Source organism: Poromitra crassiceps (genome assembly GCF_964638095.1).
Source record: "Poromitra crassiceps genome assembly, chromosome: 28".
In the NCBI taxonomy this organism is placed as follows: domain Eukaryota; kingdom Metazoa; phylum Chordata; class Actinopteri; order Beryciformes; family Melamphaidae; genus Poromitra; species Poromitra crassiceps.
The window spans coordinates 12,024,998-12,044,997 of NC_139651.1; the positions used below are offsets into that span (position 1 = coordinate 12,024,998).

The 20,000-nt window shown below is 49.3% G+C and overlaps 1 protein-coding gene across 2 annotated transcripts in view; it reads right to left on the bottom strand.

Moving 5' to 3' along the window:
- Positions 1-20,000, bottom strand: part of gpc5a (glypican 5a) — a 166,285-nt gene that overhangs the window by 100,359 nt on the left and 45,926 nt on the right. For both annotated transcript variants that reach the window (XM_083662136.1, XM_083662137.1), the window contains exons 3-6: positions 19,150-19,610; positions 17,988-18,221; positions 16,617-16,768; positions 16,373-16,498 (exon numbers count right to left, since the gene is read on the bottom strand). In XM_083662136.1, the coding sequence (XP_083518262.1) occupies positions 16,373-16,498; positions 16,617-16,768; positions 17,988-18,221; positions 19,150-19,610 (973 nt within the window). The remainder of the gene's footprint in view (positions 1-16,372; positions 16,499-16,616; positions 16,769-17,987; positions 18,222-19,149; positions 19,611-20,000) is intronic.

Consider the following 20,000-nt stretch of genomic DNA (forward strand, 5'->3'; position numbering starts at 1 on the left):
ACGTAGCATTTTGCATCGAGTTAATTAAAAAGCCTTCTCTCTGTAAATTGTCGAGTATTTGGTTTTTCATCGGAATGAGACCGAAAAACGCACCCGGACACTCTCTGTGCATCCTTCCAACCAACAAACAGACATCAAGGCAACGACAACGCAGAATAACCAGTGTTCACTCGCTTTCTTCCACGTCTTTTATTTGAAGTGCGTTTTTTGAGAGAAGCATATTTATGGGGATCTGACGGCACAAGCCGTTCTGAGAACTAACTGTAATTCAGAGATAGGTTTTGCGCAGCAGTCGTTTTGTTTGTTTTTAAGCAATACATCCTTCATGCAGATTGGCAATTTATTGATTTGCAAATGAGGCACATCTCACCCTACTGATAACTCATCAAAATCTCCAGGATGATGCAGTGCCTCCACTCGGGTCTCCTGATTTGAAACACGCTCACATCTCATCTCTTTAGACTATCTTTCAGCATAAACCATTGAATATTAAGCAGGCCTATTATTTCTGCTGCTGCAACAACATAATTTCCCCAGAGGGATCCCAAAAGTTTCATCTCATCTTGTCTTGTTCTACACATGCCCTCCCTGGGTAAATAAAGGTAAAATAAAATGCATTCAATAAAAAAATAAATTTGCTTTCTAAATAGTGAATTAAAAAAAAGTCCACTGTAGACATCCAAGATTATCAATCTAGAAAAACTTCTTTCAGACCATTTTATTTTTCTGTGACTCTTTGCCTATGTTTGATAGCCTGCAGTATGAATATGACGACACACTAAAGCTGCGTTCACACCGACCTATTAAGGTTTTTCGCTGGCATCGAGTTTACATACAAAGTCAATGCAAACGAGCGATTGAGCGTATATTCGCCCGGGAGAAAAATCGCTGGGCGTCCGAGCGACAGAGACAGAGCGATAGGGAGAAAATACGCTCGTCGCCCCAGATGAAATATCCCAACTCGAGCGAAAATACGCTGGCATCAGTCGCTCGCTGTTCAACGCTGATTGGCTGCCGTGTGAGAGCGAGTCAAGGATCACACTGGCTTGGAACAAACCGCTGGTTTATTGTGTGGCAACAAACCGCATTGACAGGCTGACAGCTGACATGAAGTGAAGTCTGTACTACCGGTATGGAGCTCGCGTTAGGAGCACGCTGATAGGCTTAGCTTGTAAACATCTACGGTGGCTCGTAGTGGACAAACATCATGACATTGCGTAACGTTATAGCCCCCACATGTCCGTCAATTCGTGTGCCTGTTGACGAGCGATTTAAACAGAGCGACAGAGCGATTCCAAAGGGTTGAATCAAGCGACAGAGAGAAAAATAAATATCTCGGTGTGAACACAGCTTAAGGCTTCTTTCTCACTGACATTAAGGTTCAAGCAGAGCAATTTAGAGAGAGAGTGGCGTCACCGGAGGACCAAAATGCATGACTCATTAGCCAATGAACAGCCAGGAAGGGGTCTCGCGCTACTTTTGAATGCTAAAATAAAGCTGATAATGTACAATTTGATTAAAAAAAAAAAACATTCAAAGCACAACACAAACTGTCCATTTTGCTGCAACTCGACAGTGCTGCTTAATCCAGGCCCTTACTTCCTGGAACTCTTGAGAGTAAAAAAACTGGTCCATTGGAGTGAATGCAAATGTCGCGACTCTTCTATATACACGGCTCTGGGTTCAAGGTTCAATTTATTGTTTACTTTATTAAGTTATGGCCCATTCCTCTGATTCATATCATAGTTGAATGAAACCTACATAGCCCGGGAGTGGACATTTGGAGAGGGGAAGGGGGAGTTATGTTGAATCCATAATTTACTGTAACGTGCATTCGTGTGCACGAGATACAATTTCTTCAATTTCATTAAACTGCGCAGTTTAGGGGGGGGGAAATCAACTTAAAAGGCACCTCTTAAAGGAACACTCCACCCATTTTCAACCAGCTTTGTATCATTAGAACATCAGTAGTATATCAGAAAATGGTAAACTGTTTTGAAGTCTGTCATTTAATTTGACAGTTATTGAGTGTTAAAGTGTGGACCAGTGACATCACTGGTCCACACTAACTCAAATGAATAACTCATTAACTCAAATCAACTCTCAATAACTGTCAAACTAGATGAATGATGAATAGTTTGACAGTTATTGAGAGTTGATTTGAGTTAATGAGTTATTAATTTGAGTTAGTGTGGACCAGTGATGTCACTGGTCCACACTTTAACACTCAATAACTGTCAAATTAAATGACAGACTTCAAAACCGTTTACAGTTTTCTGATATACTACTGATGTTCTAATGATACAAAGCTGGTTGAAAATGGGCAGAGTGTTCCTTTAAGGTACTGCAAGTATTGCAAGGATTCTGTATGTTCATATCTTTAACACTGAATAGGCATAATAACCCCCCAAATCTGGCAACATAGAATATTTACTAGCCACTTAACCTTCAAGCTATGTAAACACAATCAGGTGGCTGCAACACAGCCAGCGCAGCAGCACATTAACCACCAATATGTGCACCGACTCTTTATAAGCTTGTGAAGAACGCATGTATTATATATCGAGAGCACGATTATCATTATTTCGAGTGCACGTTTTGGCCATTTGTGCACGTAAAGAGGAAATTTAGGGAACTAATCTGGTGCAAATGAATAAGCCAGAACGAGCCAGCTGGAGGGAATGGGATCGTATCTTCTCGTGCCACACGTTACAGTAAATCGTGGCCACGATATATATAAATTGTCCCCCCCCCCCCCCCCCCATGGCCACACTCCCAGGCTCCGTAGCAAAACCAAACCAGAGCAGCAACGCGATCAATAATTTATCAGCATTAGCGCACGTGCTCGGCTGCCCAACAGGGCGGCGCCGTGCCCAAGAGTTAAGCCGTGGACAACGTTTGTGTCGCTTCCGCGCAAACAGAAACCGGCGACCGTATCGGCCAAGTTGTCTCGGTTGCCTCGGCTAATATGAAACAAATGGCCTCGGAGAGAGCGGGTCGCTGCTGGAGTTTGTTTGTGGTGTGAAGGTATGATTAAACTCCTGGCGAGTCATCTGGATGCAGGTGGCGGCGGTGATGGTGGCAGCAGAAGCAGCAGCAGCAGCCGCGCTCTCTCACGGGCGCCGAGGGACAGTGAACCCAGCGACGGCCCCGACGACGACGTGCCTCCCCTCCTCTCCGCTGCATTGTAAGGCAGCGCGCTGGAACGGAGCAGATGGTGAACGTATGCGCCGCTCATGCATGTCATCATCACCTTCATTAGCTGAAGGTGACATATGACATCATCCGGGCCCAGGTGCATTGTGGGGGATGGCGGGTGGAAAGAGTTGTTTTCTTCTCTTCTTTTTTTCCTCCTTTTATCGCAGCGCAGGTTCAAGGTTGTTGATGGGAGGTATATTGTGAGTAATCGCAATTGGCCCCCCTCTCTTCGCACTCTCCTCCTCCTCCTCCTCCTCAGTCCTCCCCCGTCCGCGCCACCTTCTCAGCATTAAGGTAAATAAGGGCTTCCAGCGGAGAGCCAATGAGCACGGGCCACTGAGCAGAGATGCATGTTTGTGTTGCCTTCCTCCCAGGACCTCGCTCGTTTATCTTGGCTGTCAGGTAAAGGGCAGACTCCGAGAAGGTGAACTTTTTTCTGCGCTTTTTTTTTTCCTTTTTTTTAATAAGGCCGGGCGCTCGGTTGCCATAGAAACTGCAGGACAACATTACAGGGACACAACGCTGCGAGCAAAAGTGGTGCTCTCAGGGCATCCCAGAGCCGTGCCGCGCGCTACAGTCTCAGGCATTTGTGTTTGCATCGTCCACATGAAAAGTGCTGCTTAGATTCATTTGCAGGGAGCCTCCAGACTCAGACCTCTCTTCTCATGGAGCCTCCAGACTCAGACCTCTCTTCTCATGGAGCCTCCAGACTCAGACCTCTCTTCTCAGGGAGCCTCCAGACTCAGACCTCTCTTCTCATGGAGCCTCCAGACTCACACCTCTTACTCCTCTCAGGGAGCCTCCAGACTCACACCTCTTACTCTTCTCATGGAGCCTCCAGACTCACACCTCTTACTCTTCTCAGGGAGCCTCCAGACTCACACCTCTTACTCTTCTCGGGGAACCTCCAGACTCAGACCTCATAGTGCTGCTAGGTGAGATGAAAGCCTCCAGACTCAGACCTCTTACTCTGCTAGGTGAGATTAATGAGAGCATATTCGCACCTCGCTTTCAGCTGAGGTCAGGAGCTAAAAGGTAGGTTTCCACTTATAAAGAGGTGCTGACTAGTTCTCTGTGGGGACATACTGAACTCCTCCGACAAAGACACAAACCGGCGTCCGACGGAAGTCCCGCTATTGGGATTAAGAGAATACATTGCGGAGTACGGCGTAAAATGTGAAGGATGCTCGAAAGATGGCGTGTGTGAGAGACAGAAAGACAGCAAGTTTGCTCGCTATAACTCCTTGTAATCTAATGAATAATACAACGTGCTTTAGGGAGAGGGGAGAAAAAAAAGCAGTTTTCTAAAACTGTCAATATTCCAAATGCTAAACTACCTACGCAGTCAGAATACTCACCGGTCTGAGAGAGTGCACAGAGAGAGGAAACAGATTTGTGGCGGTAATGAATAGTTAATGTCTACGACATTTCTCACTTTGTGGCAGCGAACGGGAGGCATGTTTAGTTAACAAATGAGTGGTAGGAATCAAAGGAACAGACAGGTTGGCGCCGACACACGTTGTCCAAAAAGCCTGCAGCTCAGAGATAAAACCAGGACCACGATACCCAGATATGAGACGCTTTTGTTTCCAGCCACACAGAAAGAGAAATGATGTCTATTCGGGAGGCAGAACTCTGGCATGGATAAAGCCTGACACATAGTTATGCATAGTCAATATCAACATGAGCCACGCGCCCCCACTCAGAGACGGTTATTATTTCTTCTGTTGGCCTGCAGGGTTTGAATGCAGCCACAACCCATCTATCACCAGTCTCCTTTCATTCTCCAGCCCTCCCAACCATCCAACTCTGTCAATAAGACGGGAACAGTCGAGCGAAAAGAGTGGCCCACTCTCCATCAGAACCAAGCCAGGAGGGCGTGATGTAGACGCCATGAACGCGCTAGTGCTGCTCTATTGTGTACTGCTCTACAGTTAGCACTACAGTTAGCTCTACAGTTAGCTCTACAGTTAGCACTAGAGTTAGCACTATAGTTAGCACTACAGTTAGCTCTACAGTTAGCTCTACAGTTAGCTCTACAGTTAGCACTACAGTTAGCGCTACAGTTAGCGCTACAGTTAGCACTACAGTTAGCTCTAAAGTTAGCACTACAGTTAGCTCTACAGTTAGCACTACAGTTAGCTCTACAGTTAGCGCTACAGTTAGCTCTACAGTTAGCACTACAGTTAGCACTACAGTTAGCTCTACAGTTAGCACTACAGTTAGCTCTACAGTGAGTTCTACAGTTAGCACTACAGTTAGCACTACAGTTAGCTCTACAGTTAGCCCTACAGTTAGCACTACAGTTAGCTCTACAGTTAGCACTACAGGGGAGCGTACCTATGTTCCCCGGGTTCTATGTTCCCCGCTCCTGCTAAAAAGGGTTCTATGTTCCCCGGGTCCTATGTTCCCCACTCCCGAAAAAGGGTCCTATGTTCCCCGGGTCCTATGTTCCCCGCTCTCCGAAAAAGGGTCCTATGTTCCCCGCTCATATGCGTAAAGTCGGCGAGTGCAAACCGCAATATCTCGAGGTTGTGAGACTTAATTGACAGACTGCATGAGGGAAAGCTTGAGTCTAATAGGCTCAGATATATGCACACATACATTGACCAGTTAGCTCTACAGTTAGCACGATTCATGCCAAGCTAAGTGAGGAACGGCTATTATTACAGAGAACACATGCTGGATCCTTGTGATTAAACTGTCAGGTGACACTTTATTAGCCGCATCTTCACTTCTTCAACAGTCTTGTATTTCTAAGAACCTCCTTAAGTCCAGCTCACAAAGCGGTCTTTCTCACCGCTTTACGAGCCTGAGGTGCACATTCTTTCCACCACTCTTCTTCCTTGTTTTTCCGCGGCAGCGGCGGCGTCTGAGTTATAGCCAGAGTCAAGAGGAAACTGCTCTGCGGGGACCGATCGGGCCGGGCCGGGCCGGGCCGTGCGCACTGGACTGTGGAAGCAAGGAGCCAGGGCTGATATCTCACAGGGGTGTGTGAGGAGGGTGTGGTGTGGTGGGTCCAGACAGCTCATCAGTGAGACAATAAGGTTCTCTGCTTGTTAATGTCCTGCTACCTGGGTGCTCTGCAGGGTCGCAGCCCCCCCCGCTCCAGATGCTGCAGGGCAGGCTTCCAGCTCATGGTGGTGGGACCAGCTGGTGCTGGAGGGCACAGAGCTCGAGAAGCTCTGGAAAATGAATGGGACGAGACAGAGAGAGAGAGAGAGGCACCAATAGCACACACACGCACGCACGCACGCACGCACACACACACACACACACACACACACACACACACACACACACACACACACACACAACGTCCCACCAGCCCAGCCATAAACCAACTCGAAATGTAAACCTGCACTTGTTCAGCGTGGCCTTCCCATTGGCTGAGAGCAAGGCCGCCAGTCGCCGCACCATCGATACCATCCAAGTATAAATAAATTGAATCTCTCGCTTTTTCTGAGAGCTAGATTGAAAATTAATCAGTTCAGTGCAATCATGCATAATGCTAGAATGGGCTGAGAGACAAGACACACACGCGTGCACGTGTGTGTGTGTGTGTGTGTGTGTGTGTGTGTGTGTGTCTGTGTGTGTGTACGTGCACACACCCGCCCACCAACACACGCACACAGACACAGACACACACAGACACAGACACACACACACACACACCCGGGAGAAGGACTTTATGAACTCAATTTGGTCTGCCCGACAGGGTTCTCCTTTCTGCCACTTGGGATAATGGTCAGGAAGTGGTCCTCTGACCGAGCCCGATGTCTAAACCCGGGCCGGATAGAAGGTCATGTTGGAGTGGAACTCTAGCCATGCAGCGCCCACACCTCAAGTGCTCCACTGGTTTTGTGGTTATCTGCAGTAGCCAGCTGTCGCAATACAGAGGAGCTCTTCAAGAACGTCCCCTCTCTCCTCTCCTCTCCTCTCATCTCCTCTAGTCCCCTCTCTCCTCTCCTCTCATCTAGTCCCCTCTCTCCTCTCCTCTAGTCCCCTCTCTCCTCTCCTTTCCTCTAGTCCCCTCTCTCCTCTCATCTAGTCCCCTCTCTCCTCTCTTCTCCTCTCATCTAGTCCCCTCTCTCCTCTCCTCTAGTCCCCTCCCTCCTCTCCTCTAGTCCCCTCCCTCCTCTCCTTTCCTCTAGTCCCCTCTCTCCTCTCATCTAGTCCCCTCTCTCCTCTAGTCCCCTCTCTCCTCTCCTCTCCTCTAGTCCCATCTCTCCTCTCCTCTCGTCCCCTCTCTACTAGTCCCCTCTCTCATCTAGTCCCCTCTCTCCTCTCCTCTAATCTAGTCCCCTCTCTCCTCTCCTCTAGTGCCCTCTCTCCTCTACTCTCTCCTCTCCTCTAGTCCCCTCTCTCATCTAGTCCCCTCTCTCCTCTCCTCTCATCTAGTCCCCTCTCTCCTCTCCTCTAGTCCCCTCTCTCCTCTACTCTCCTCTCTCCTCTCCTCTAGTCCCCTCTCTCCTCCTCTAGTCCCCTCTCTCCTCTACTCTCCTCTCCTCTCGTCCCCTCTCCTCTCTTCTAGTCCCCTCTCTACTAGTCCCCTCTCTCATCTAGTCCCCTCTCTCCTCTCCTCTAGTCCCCTCTCTCATCTAGTCCCCTCTCTCCTCTCCTCTAGTCCCCTCTCTCCTCTACTCTCCTCTCCTCTAGTCCCCTCTCTCCTCTCCTCTAGTCCCCTCTCTCCTCTACTCTACTCTCCTCTAGTCCCCTCTCTCCTCTACTCTCCTCTCCTCTACTCTCCTCTCCTCTCGTCCCCTCTCTCCTCTCCTCTAGTCCCCTCTCTCCTCTAGTCTCCTCTTTCCTCTCCTCTCGTCTCCTCTTTCCTCTCCTCTTTCCTCTCCTCTAGTCCCCTCTCCTCTCCCCCTCTCTCCTCTCCTCTAGTCCCCTCTCCTCGTCCCCTCTCTCCACTCCTCTAGTCCCCTCTCCTCTCCCCCTCTCTCCTCTCCTCTAGTCCCCTCTCTCCTCTAGTCCCCTCTCTCCTCTAGTCTCCTCTCTCCTCTTTCATCTCCTCTACTCTTTCCTCTCTTCTCCCCTAGTCTTCTCTCCTCTCCTCTCTTTGTCTTGGGGTTTCTTAGGGCTATGAATTAGCACCCAAAATGAATTGTGACTACTTTTAGCGAGTCCCCCAGTGCTCCCCGAGTCCCCACATGCCACAAATATGTGTTTTATGACAAGAGACTAAATTGCCAGGCAGCCAGGCAGCAAAGGCATCAAAACCTCGGCTGCACGAGTGGTCAACTTTATGAATTGTCGGTCGCCTTTTTGAGGCACCGTCGAGATTCAACAGCACCTTTAGTTAGAATAGTGTTTATTTTTTTGATGGGCTGGGAGGAGAAGCTCTCCTGTGCTCTGCTTCTCTGGCGTGAGAGTGTCTAAGAGGCCAGCGATGCATAATATATCTGACAGAGCATGTTTTTAAAAGGCTTCTTCCTTTCCTTTCAAAATTAAAACAGTTCATCATTGAGAGAGGGGGGCCGTGAAGACGCCTCACAGAGCTGACGTTCTGCACAGTCTCCATTTATCATTTGCATTTTGTTTTCTGTCCGTCACTGTCAGACGCAACATGGATAAGAGCCGCCCCGCCTGGCATATATCATCACAACTGATACAGGAGACGAGTGGAGCACAGGAGTGTGTTTCTGGATCCCCCTGCCTATAACCCAATGTACAGAGCTCCTCCTGCTGGTGAGGGAGAGCTACTGCAACACTCAATCAGGGCCTGAAGGAGAAGCGTTTTTAGGGTTTACAACCGGCAGCTGCAACAGTGGTTTTTACTGAACGTGACACTGCAGCACCGCCAACAGGCTTATTAACGTATGGCGGCTTGGTAATGTTATGCACTGCAAAGTAATCACATAGTACTGCAGTACAGAGTGTCTGTGTCATTTGAGAATGTATATAATATATATATATATATGTGTGTGTGTGTGTGTGTGTGTGTGTGTGTGTGTGTGGAAGCCTGCATATAGATGCCTAAACCATGCTGAGATTGACATAAAGCAATATTGTGCTATATAATATCTAAGTCATATCTAATCTACTACTTGATGGCACGGTGGCTCAGTGGTTAGCGCTGCTGCCTCACAGCAAGAAGGTCCCGGGTTCGAACCCCGGTCCGTCCCAGGTCCTTTCTGTGTGGAGTTTGCATGTTCTCCGGTTTCCTCCCACCATCAAAGACATGTATGTTAGGGTTAAGACTCCTGTCAGTGCCCCTGATGAAGGCAATGGCAAAAAGAACTGGAGTTGGTCCCCGGGCACTGCACTGCGGCTGCCCACTGCTCCTAGTTCTAGGAAGGTTCCTAGTAGAGGATGGGTCAAATTCAGAGGAAATAAAGGATAACTTACTATATACATTGTGTTCCCCCCATTAGGTAGAATTTGCAGTTAGACTCCCAGGAAATGAGGTATATGTGTTCCCCAAGCAGGGAGGGATAATCTTTGCTATTGATGCTTCTTCAACAGATGACTATTAACAGAGCTTAAACGCTGTCAGTTGAGTTAAGCTGAGGAGAATCACCTGGACCACAAGGCTGCCCCAGAATACAAGGAGGATGGAGTGAGACGAATGCAGGAAACACAATAGAATAGAATAGAATAGAATAGAATAGAATAGAATAGAATAGAATAGAATAGATCTTCCCTCACAGAATCATTCGCTTTCTCTGGTCACTTCTCGTACACTGTGACTCGTTTGACCATGTGACTAACCTCTTAAGGCTTATCTGGCCAGCAAAAGACAGAGGAAAGGTCAAAGGTCGGCCCTCAGACAGGCCACTTCAGCATCAAGGGTGGCCTATTAAAATGAAAAGGGCCACATGCAAATGCGCCCGGCCGCCTGTCTCTCCGTACCTCTCCTGCACAGAACCTGTCTCTCCGTACCTCTCCTGCACAGAACCTGTCTCTCCGTACCTCTCCTGCACAGAACCTGTCTCTCTGTACCTCTCCTGCACAGAACCTGTCTCTGTACCTCTCCTGCACAGAACCTGTCTCTGTACCTCTCCTGCACAGAACCTGTCTCCATACCTCTCCTGCACAGAACCTGTCTCTGTACCTCTCCTGCACAGAACCTGTCTCTCCGTACCTCTCCTGCACAGAACCTGTCTCCATACCTCTCCTGCACAGAACCTGTCTCTCCGTACCTCTCCTGCACAGAACCTGTCTCCATACCTCTCCTGCACAGAACCTGTCTCTCCGTACCTCTCCTGCACAGAACCTGTCTCTCCGTACCTCTCCTGCACAGAACCTGTCTCCGTACCTCTCCTGCACAGAACCTGTCTCTCTGTACCTCTCCTGCACAGAACCTGTCTCTGTACCTCTCCTGCACAGAACCTGTCTCTCCGTACCTCTCCTGCACAGAACCTGTCTCCGTACCTCTCCTGCACAGAACCTGTCTCTGTACCTCTCCTGCACAGAACCTGTCTCCATACCTCTCCTGCACAGAACCTGTCTCCGTACCTCTCCTGCACAGAACCTGTCTCTCCGTACCTCTCCTGCACAGAACCTGTCTCCGTACCTCTCCTGCATAGAACCTGTCTCTGTACCTCTCCTGCACAGAACCTGTCTCTCTGTACCTCTCCTGCACAGAACCTGTCTCCGTACCTCTCCTGCACAGAACCTGTCTCCGTACCTCTCCTGCACAGAACCTGTCTCCGTACCTCTCCTGCACAGATACTGTAGCAGTCATCATCCCAGTCAGGAGCAGCAACCTGCAGGCTGAAGTCCAACAGACAGGCGAGGTCAGTTGGCTTATTATCCCCGAAAAATCAAAAATCAAACTGTTGTTGTGAAATAAAAGCAGGCAGTTTGAAAGTAGAAACACCTGCTGAGCGCTGGCAGCCCGGAGACAGATCGCAGGTGGGGAGGAATTAACAGCAGAGGAAGCTGATCATGAATAAAACATGGCGGCGTCGCACTCCCCCCCCCCCCCCCCCCCCCACTTGTTGCGGCCGGGCGGCGGTTGGCTTTTTAACGGCACTACTATACATCCTGCTCGTTGGCAGGACGTGTCAGGTTGGAACAGGAAATAAATGCCATTAGAATAAAAAGGCATCGCAAACTACAGTGGCTGCCCGACACACACACACACACACACACACACACACACACACACACACACACACACACACAGACACACAGACACACAGACACACAGACACACACACACACACACACACACACACACAGACACACAGACACACAGACACACACACACACACACACACACACACACACACCAGGGGTTTGGGTTTGGAGGTCAGGTGGCCAAATCAAATTGACAAGTAAACTGCCAGCAGAAAGGAGTGAGAAACCCTGCAGCCCTTCTTACTTTAGCTACACTCTGTCTTCGTCAGGCAGCTACTCACACAGAGAGGACAGAGACGGCTGATGGGGCCCAGTTCTAGTTTCATAGTTTTCCATTTAAAGTCTGGACTGTTACTGCCATCACAGCTCTGTGTGTGTGTGTGTGTGTGTGTGTGTGTGTGTGTCTGTGTGTGTGTGTGTGTGTGTGTGTGTGTCTGTGTGTGTGTCTGTGTGTGTGTGTGTGTGTGTCTGTGTGTGTGTGTGTGTGTGTCTGTGTGTGTGTGTGTGCGTGCGTGCGCGCGTGCGTGTCCGTCTCCGTGTCCGTGACGGATGGACAAAGGATGTGGGGAATGTGTTAACCTTTCTGCCCGGGACAAGGACAGTAACGCGTCTCAAGCCAGAGAAGATCTAATGTCTTTCCAACGGGTTCTGAGGGACGTTTCATCGTTCCGCCTTTTTATCTCTCGCTGTCCCGTGGAACCAATCACAAATAACTTTTGGTCTCTCTCGCGGCGCGCCGAGAGCGAGGGCGCCGCCGAAAATCCACCTTGAAAACATGTCAGCCCCGGAGCGCCGACGGCTCAAAATAATCGACGGCGTCTGCTCGGCGGGGAGTTGTAAATTCCATCTTTCTATTATTTAGCGTTTCTCTCTGCGTTCTTCTCGCTGTTGTGGATAAACGCCTCGCCAAGCCTGCACGTTCCCTCAGTGAACGTTCAATGCAGAGACTCAATACAGGTGAGATTCACCTGTCACAACAGATGCTAAAACAGATAGAGAGAGAGAGAGAGAGAGAGAGAGAGAGAGAAAGACAACAGATCATTTGTTTGTCTTGTAGTTTGTTTCTTGCTATCCTTTCTCTTTTATTGCTGCTACAGCCTATATGACAACACATCATTTGTCTTGTAGTTTCTTTGCTATTCAAAGTTTGTTATTTGATGTTGCTGTCTGACAACAGATCATTCATTTGTCTTGTAGTATGTTTGATATAGTAAGTTTTGTAGTGAATGTTTAGCTCTTCATGTCCGTCATGCCAATAAAGCCATTTGAATTGAATTGAAAAAATTGAAATTGAATTGAATTGAATTGAAAGAGACAGACAGGCAGACCGACAGAGAGAGATGGAGGGAGAGAGAAGGACAGAGGTTGTGTTTATCAAGTCGACCCTGGAGCGAGACGCCATCATCTCCAACCACATAGACAAGACGCCGAGATGAAAGGCGGGTGTGTGTTCTTCTCCTTCCCTCTACCATCTTATCTGATTGGCTCTTTATCTGTTTGTTTACCCCCGGAACCCAGATGGCGAAGTGCGTTAAAGCTCTCCTAAATCTCCAGCTCCTCCTGTCATGTCTTTAGCTTGTCCTTTTTATTGAGAGAGACAGAGGCTAAGCTCGGGCGCATCTTTTAAGACGATAAAACAACAATCTAGCACCAGCTCACACCAAGAGCTCCTCCACCAGGCAGATCTTTCACACCGAGGACCTGACCCAGTCGTTTCAGGTCTGTGAGGCCCGGGACAAGCTTCTGTAAATCAGCCCAGCAGGCGGGCCCGGCGCTGGGTTTTATTCCCCCTCTCGCTCTCTGTGGATGTTGGGTTATGACCCGTAGGGCTGGAGGTTATTTATTGCCTTTGTCTCCGGCGGGTGTTGTTGACTTCCCAGACAGTCATCTTCTCAGCTAATAGAATCCAACACAGGGTTGTAGATCTATTATAGGAAGCCTGCTAAGCTGCAAGGACATGTCTCAATTGTCGCCCTCTGTTGTGTGTCTTCTCCCCAGATTCCCCAATATCTCCTCTCAGTGTTCCTCAGCTCTCCTCCTCCTCGGCGTGTCCGGCGAGGGCCAAGATGGCAGGAGCAAAACGAAAAATACCACAGCGGGACAAACACGAGACGAACGTCTCCGAGACGTGCGTCCATGTCCCCGGTAGTGTGTGTGAGAAGGAGGGAAGGCTGAAGCATTGAGACACGCCCGCGAGGAAGCTAGTGGCAGAGCTGATCGACAGCCTGCTGACCTGCCTCGTTCCCCACAGCACACCACAAAGACATTTCTATTCTCAGGCTGCGAGCTGAACCACCTTTGAAATGGAAAACCCCAGGTGCTACGCTGGGAAAATAACAGAGATGAAAACCGAGTAAATTGTCGATGCCTGAATGAAAACTTAACCTCGATCGTCTCTCTCTCCATAGTAATGACAGTTTTTTGCTGAGCTGCACATATATACCATCCAGATGAATCGGACTACTTGTCTGTAGAGCTCTCCGGTCTTCTCCCTCCTTCCTTCCTCCTTACCTTCACACAGCAGCTGTGAAAAACCATCTCAACAAAGGCTGTCATCTTTTACTAGCGGACCCCCATAACCCAATCTGGCAACTCCAAGCCCCACCGTCATTTTGAAATATGGGCCCACCTGCCCATCCGAGGAGCGGCTGACAGGTGGCTGACAGCTGGGAGGAAGTACCACCGACGGAGGATGGACGAGGGGGTCCTTGACTGATGACAGCAAAGCACAGGTAAGACGGAGACCGGCGACGGCGCAGGAAACAAGATGGCTATCTGATCCTGAGGAGGAGGTCTGCTCCTCTGCTCCCGTTCATTCACACCCCGTTCATATCCCAGATCGATGTGCGTGTTCCCTTACCGCTAACAGACTAATTCTACATTAGTGTCTCCTTTGTGAGAGCATGTGTGCGTGTGTGTGCGTGTGTGTGTGTGTGTGTGTGACACAATGACACTAAAACTTCCACCCGTCTTAGTACTAGTAGTAGTATGGGGGTACGGTGGCGCAGTCGGTAGCGCTGTCGCCTCACAGTTAGGAGGTCCTGAGTTCGATTCTCGCCTGGGACACTGTGGGCGCTGTGGTTGTGTTCCCCCCCATATCTTCAGTGCCTACTGCCCAGGGGGGTTATCTCGTCGAAAGGGCCTTTCTCTCTGTGTGGAGTTTGCATGTTCTCCCCGTGCTCCCCCCAGGGGGTTCCTCCGTATATAACCCCCCCACTAAAAACATGCAGAAGATCAGATCGTCATCGTCATCCCACCAGTGGCGACAACATCCGAAGTTGGTCCCCGGGCGCTGTACGAGAAAGCGACCACTGCTCCTGGCCTGCCCCTCGGAGGAAAGGACATGCCTGGATGGGTTAAATGCAGAGGACACTTTTCACCGGCCACCGTCAGCATGAGTGTGTTGTGGCCGCATGCATGTATTGTGGTGTTCGTGTGACAATAAAAGACGGGCTTGTCCGTTATGAGAGTTTTTTTTTTTTTTTTCTTTACTCGCATGCAGGGTTGAACAAACGCTAAGATTTATTCGCAAAAATGCTCCACGTTTTTATTTCTTATTACCTCCAACCAAGGTTATGTTCTTCTCACCCCTGTGCTTCTGTTTGTTTCCCCGTCTGTCTGGCGGCAGGACGGCCTCGAGCCAAGGAACAATTGATTAGATTTTTGTGGTGATCCTGAACTGGGATCACCCCCACACTGCCCCCCACACCACCTCCACCATTAGATGTTTATCTGTTTTTTTTTTTAGCTACGCCTAGAAACTTGATTTCCTAATGCTAATGTTATGTTTGCAAGGTAAGGTAAGGTTTAAAAACCGTTTCTTCCCCACTGCCGTAAGGACACTGAACTCTCTATATTGGACACAATAGAGACACAATAACTCTCTGTATTGTGTTTTGGTGTAGGAGTCGCTTGTGGACAGGTGTTGAAGATTAGCGTTCCGCTATAAACACATAACACTGTGTATCTGGTTACTGTGCATACAGTACATGTATGTTACATCTCCAATGCTCTGTGATGTCCATATCAAATCAACTTAACCTAACCTAACCCCCCACATCTCTGCTGCTATGACTGTATTATGTACTGTTATTGTTTTTTGTTTGCATGTCGGTTGCTTATGATGTTCAATGTTGGACCATGGCTTATGTATGAACTGTACTGGTCATTCAATTCATTAATTAAAAATTAATCTAATCTGTAAAGAAATCGATTGAAGTTCAGATTGAAGCGAGAGGGATGTAGTCTTTGGGTGTTACGGGCAAGTTGTAGGACCGTCGAGGGTCGAGTACCTTCTAGCACGGGGCTAAACAAGAAAGAATGTAGAGTTGTTTTCCTTTCCTGATGCACTATAAATGTCTACAATGCTGTGGTGTAGCTAAGAGAGGTCAGAATTGACCAAATTATATTTCAAATGGCTGACATGTGTTGTAGAATACTTGTTACAAATGTGTTTACTTTTGGGGCTTTTAACACAGCTTTTGTTGCACAGAAATTAAGCACTTTTAAATTAAAATTAAGCTACTTTTGCAATGTAGTCAAATACAAGTTTTGAAAATCGTGGTGGCGCGTTGTGTCAAGTGTACATATATAATGGGATGAATAGCTCGGGGGACGGTCCGGCCCCCCGGCCCCTTAGGTTTCTGACAATGTGGCCCTCTGAACAATTGAGTAGCCCTGATCTAGTATCTTCATGTGATTCCTTCAGCTAGAGCCGGTATGAAAGAACAACAGATCATCTCTGCTCTTCTGACCTCCTCAGCAAAAAGGCCACAGCACAAACTTAACCCTTCGCTCTCATATATAATGATGATGTGAAAATCTATTGTGTTATCGAGGCCTTTGACTGTTTGAGTTCTTTGTGTGTGTTGTGTGTGTGTGTGTGTGTGCTGCGAGTGCGTGCGTGTGCATGTGTGTGTGTGCACGTGCGTGTGTGTGTGTGCACGTGCGTGTGTGTGTGTGTGAGAGAGAGATGGTACTGTAGATATGGAAAGCCAAGACGCCATGAAAAAGTATCAATAAAAAGTATTGAGGCGATGTCTGGTCTAAAGACGAGGGATTATTGAATTCTCGGAGAACTAACCTCTTTACAATATCCGCTCCATTCCAGCAGGAGAGCCCGTCTCCCGAGGCCAGCTCGCTCACACACAGCTGATCCGCTAAGCCTCCGTAGTACGTGCGGTAGAGCCGGAGACTGTTCAGGAACTCCCTGTCAAAGCAGCAGACACACAGATTATCCATTTGGGTGATTTTTTTTTCATACAGTACCTCTACTATGAGTTTTACACCCTCGAGCAACAAGACCATCTCACTTTCTACCCACTTACTTCCTCCTGACGGCGAGGGAGTCTCCCGACGCTCTGACAGAGGCTTTCAGAGGGATGGATTCCCTGCTGCTGCTGCTGCTGCTGCTGCTGCTGTGCTGGACGTTGACAGACTGTGCAGGCTTTCTGCTCGGCGGCCCACACAGTTTGTGCACCTATATTGCACCCAAAGAGAAGGAGGCTTCAGACACATGTGGACATTTGGACAGTTCGGACACCGAGAGAGAAACATTTTAGAGGCATTTTAAGCCTTTGCAAATCTGGACTGATGCACAATCTGATGCATGATCTGATGCATGATCTGATGATCTGATGCATGATCTGATGATCTGATGATTTGATGATCTGATGCACGATCTGATGATCTGATGATCTGATGATCTGATGATCTGATGATCTGATGCATGATCTGATGATCTGATGATCTGATGCATGATCTGATGATCTGATGATCTGATGCATGATCTGATGATCTGATGCACGCCAGCAGCTAAACACGGCCTCATTTGAGGTGGTTGAGTGACAGATGTTTACACACCGAGGCCATTAGGTGCAGCAAACCTCCTCTCATCTCCACTTTCTGCACGGCACTCCTCTATGTGTGCAGCCCTATCAAGCAGCAGTGACACTAACCATCCACTAGATAGAGCTGTGGTGTCTAGATCAGTAAAGCAACAAAAACAGTTAGTCTTTTCCAGGAACAAACGACAGGACAGTTGTGCTGTGTATATAGCACATTGTGATAGATTCATCCTCTGATTACCTACATTCATTTACAAGAGAAAACAGAAGAAAGGTTGCCTGTAAGGATCATAAAAGTTAAGTTTAGACTCCAGGAATTTACCCGAGTAACGAGTTTCTATTTGTCTGCTTCTTCCTGACGTCCTAATTGAGGTAAATGAGGTGTGGTTCTGGACACTGATGGCTCAACTGCTCTGGCTGGCAGTTGGACTGAGACGGAGAGTTTCTGACCGCCTCGGAGCTGCCCACATGTATTTCTGGAGAGTTCTGGCCCGCTCCGGTCTGGCTAACTTGCTGTTGTGCGTCAGGAATGTGCAATTTCAAGGCATTTATGCTTGGTCTCTCTTTGGTCTCTCTCTCTGCAGCACGTATCTCTCTCTGACAGTGATCCAGCAGCTGGAGGAGCAGGAGGAGCTCGGAAATGACCGTCTCTCCGGTACAGACCCAGAATGCTTTCATCTTTAATCTTTCCTTCTCCAAATGTGCCCCGACAGATTCACTGGGCGATACTCTTCATCGCCCCCTACAGAGAACTCACAACGCCACAGTTTAACGTCTCCCTAACCCCCCAAACACAAAACTTTAAGACACAAACTAAAATCTGTCCACAGAGAGGAAGGATGTTTAGTTGACCTGTGCTGAGAGGCGGGGTCCATTCTTTTGAGCGTGCGCCACGGCGTCGTGGAGCAGCGTGTGAACTCCCAGAAGCACTTGCTCCAGGTCGTGGGCGCCCTGCATCCGTGCCGACAGGCCCTCCAGCGAGCGCACAAACTCCCGCCAGTGGGCGTCGATCTCCGCCATGCTCGCCAGGCAGCCCCGGATCACGTTCAGGCAGTAGCCCATGCAGGGCTTGGACTGGGTTAAGCCCTGCGGAGCACATGTCAGTGGCATCACACACATCATGAAGAAATGCTGGTCAAAGTTGCATTTATTAGAGGGTTGTGGTTGTGGTTGAAATCAATAAAGAATTTTTTTAGGAAGTTTTCCTTCCCACTTGTACTTGGCTAATTCCCCCTGCCGTCCCGGTCATTGCTCCACCTCCTCTGCCGATCTGGGGAGAGCTGTAGACTAGCACCATGCTTCCTCCGACACATGTGCAGTCGCCAACCGCTTCTTTTTTCACCGGACAGCGAGGAGTGTCACTGGCAGGACGAAGCACGTAGGAGGATCATGCTATTTCCCCCCAGTTCCCCATTCCTCCCGAACAGGCGCCCTGACCGACCAGAGGAGGCGCTAGTGCAGCGACCGGGACACATACAGTACCCTTAATCCGGGTTCCCACCCGCAGACACGGCCAATTGTGCCTGTGTGGATGCCCCACCAAGCTGGAGGTAACATGGGGGCTCGAACCTGCGACCCTTGTGACAGTAGTGTACCTGGCAGTGAGGACAGTAGTGTACCTGGCAGTGAGGACAGTAGTGTACCTGACAGTGAGGACAGTAGTGTACCTGACAGTGAGGACAGTAGTGTACCTGACAGTGAGGAGGACAGTAGTGTACCTGGCAGTGAGGACAGTAGTGTACCTGACAGTGAGGGGGACAGTAGTGTACCTGACAGTGAGGACAGTAGTGTAGCTGACAGTGAGGAGGACAGTAGTGTACCTGACAGTGAGGAGGACAGTAGTGTACCTGGCAGTGAGGACAGTAGTGTACCTGACAGTGAGGGGGACAGTAGTGTACCTGACAGTGAGGACAGTAGTGTACCTGACAGTGAGGAGGATAGTAGTGTACCTGACAGTGAGGACAGTAGTGTACCTGGCAGTGAGGTGTACCTGACAGTGAGGACAGTAGTGTACCTGACAGTGAGGACAGTAGTGCATCTTGAGCAGCGCTCGCCGACACTCGCGGCTGAACTGCAGATGGTCGGTGGTGTTGATGACCTCGATGCCGAGGTGCAGCGCCTGCAGCAGGAGCTTCCCGGAGGTCCCCGAGCGAGCGATCTGATTGGCCAGGAGGCCGGGCGCGGCGCCAAACGGCCTGACCTCGCGGCTGGACGAGCGGACGCACTCGGCGTAGCCGGGCGCGATGTGGCTGAGGCCCGGGTTGATCAGGTGACTGTAGACCAACGGGAAGAGGGCGTGGAAGAAGCGCTGCACCAGGTCGTCCACGCCGAGCTCGGAGCCCAGCAGGAAGAGGCCGATGTCGGTGAAGAGCTCGCGCACCGGGCCGGCCGCCTGGCCCGCCATGTGGCCGTACGACTCGTGCAGCGCGGCGTGCGTGTGGTTCTCCGCCTGCTTCATCAGAACGTCAAAGGTCTCTGGAGGAACGGAGAGAGGGAGAGAAAGGAAGGAAACAACAGGGGGATGAAATCTTCTCTCCTTCTGTCAGTTTGACGTTGTCATGCTGCCTGTCGGGAGCATACTGTAGCTGATATTCTCTTAACTGCTGCCAAAAAAACATATATTCTGCCATCAGAACTGTTGAGCTGGCAAAGAAATGGAAAAGTCAGAGGCTACAACAACTCAGTCTTAAGGTCCTTACACATCGGGAGCGTTTTTTCAGTGCGATTAATTCGCACGTCAATAATATTTTCCGAACCAATATCAGTCAATGCAACCGGCGAAGTTTCGCTGAGCGCGTTGTGGCGTTCGAACGATGGCCGATTTTTCAGAAATTCACTTCCGACGTATACACTATCTGTGGCTGT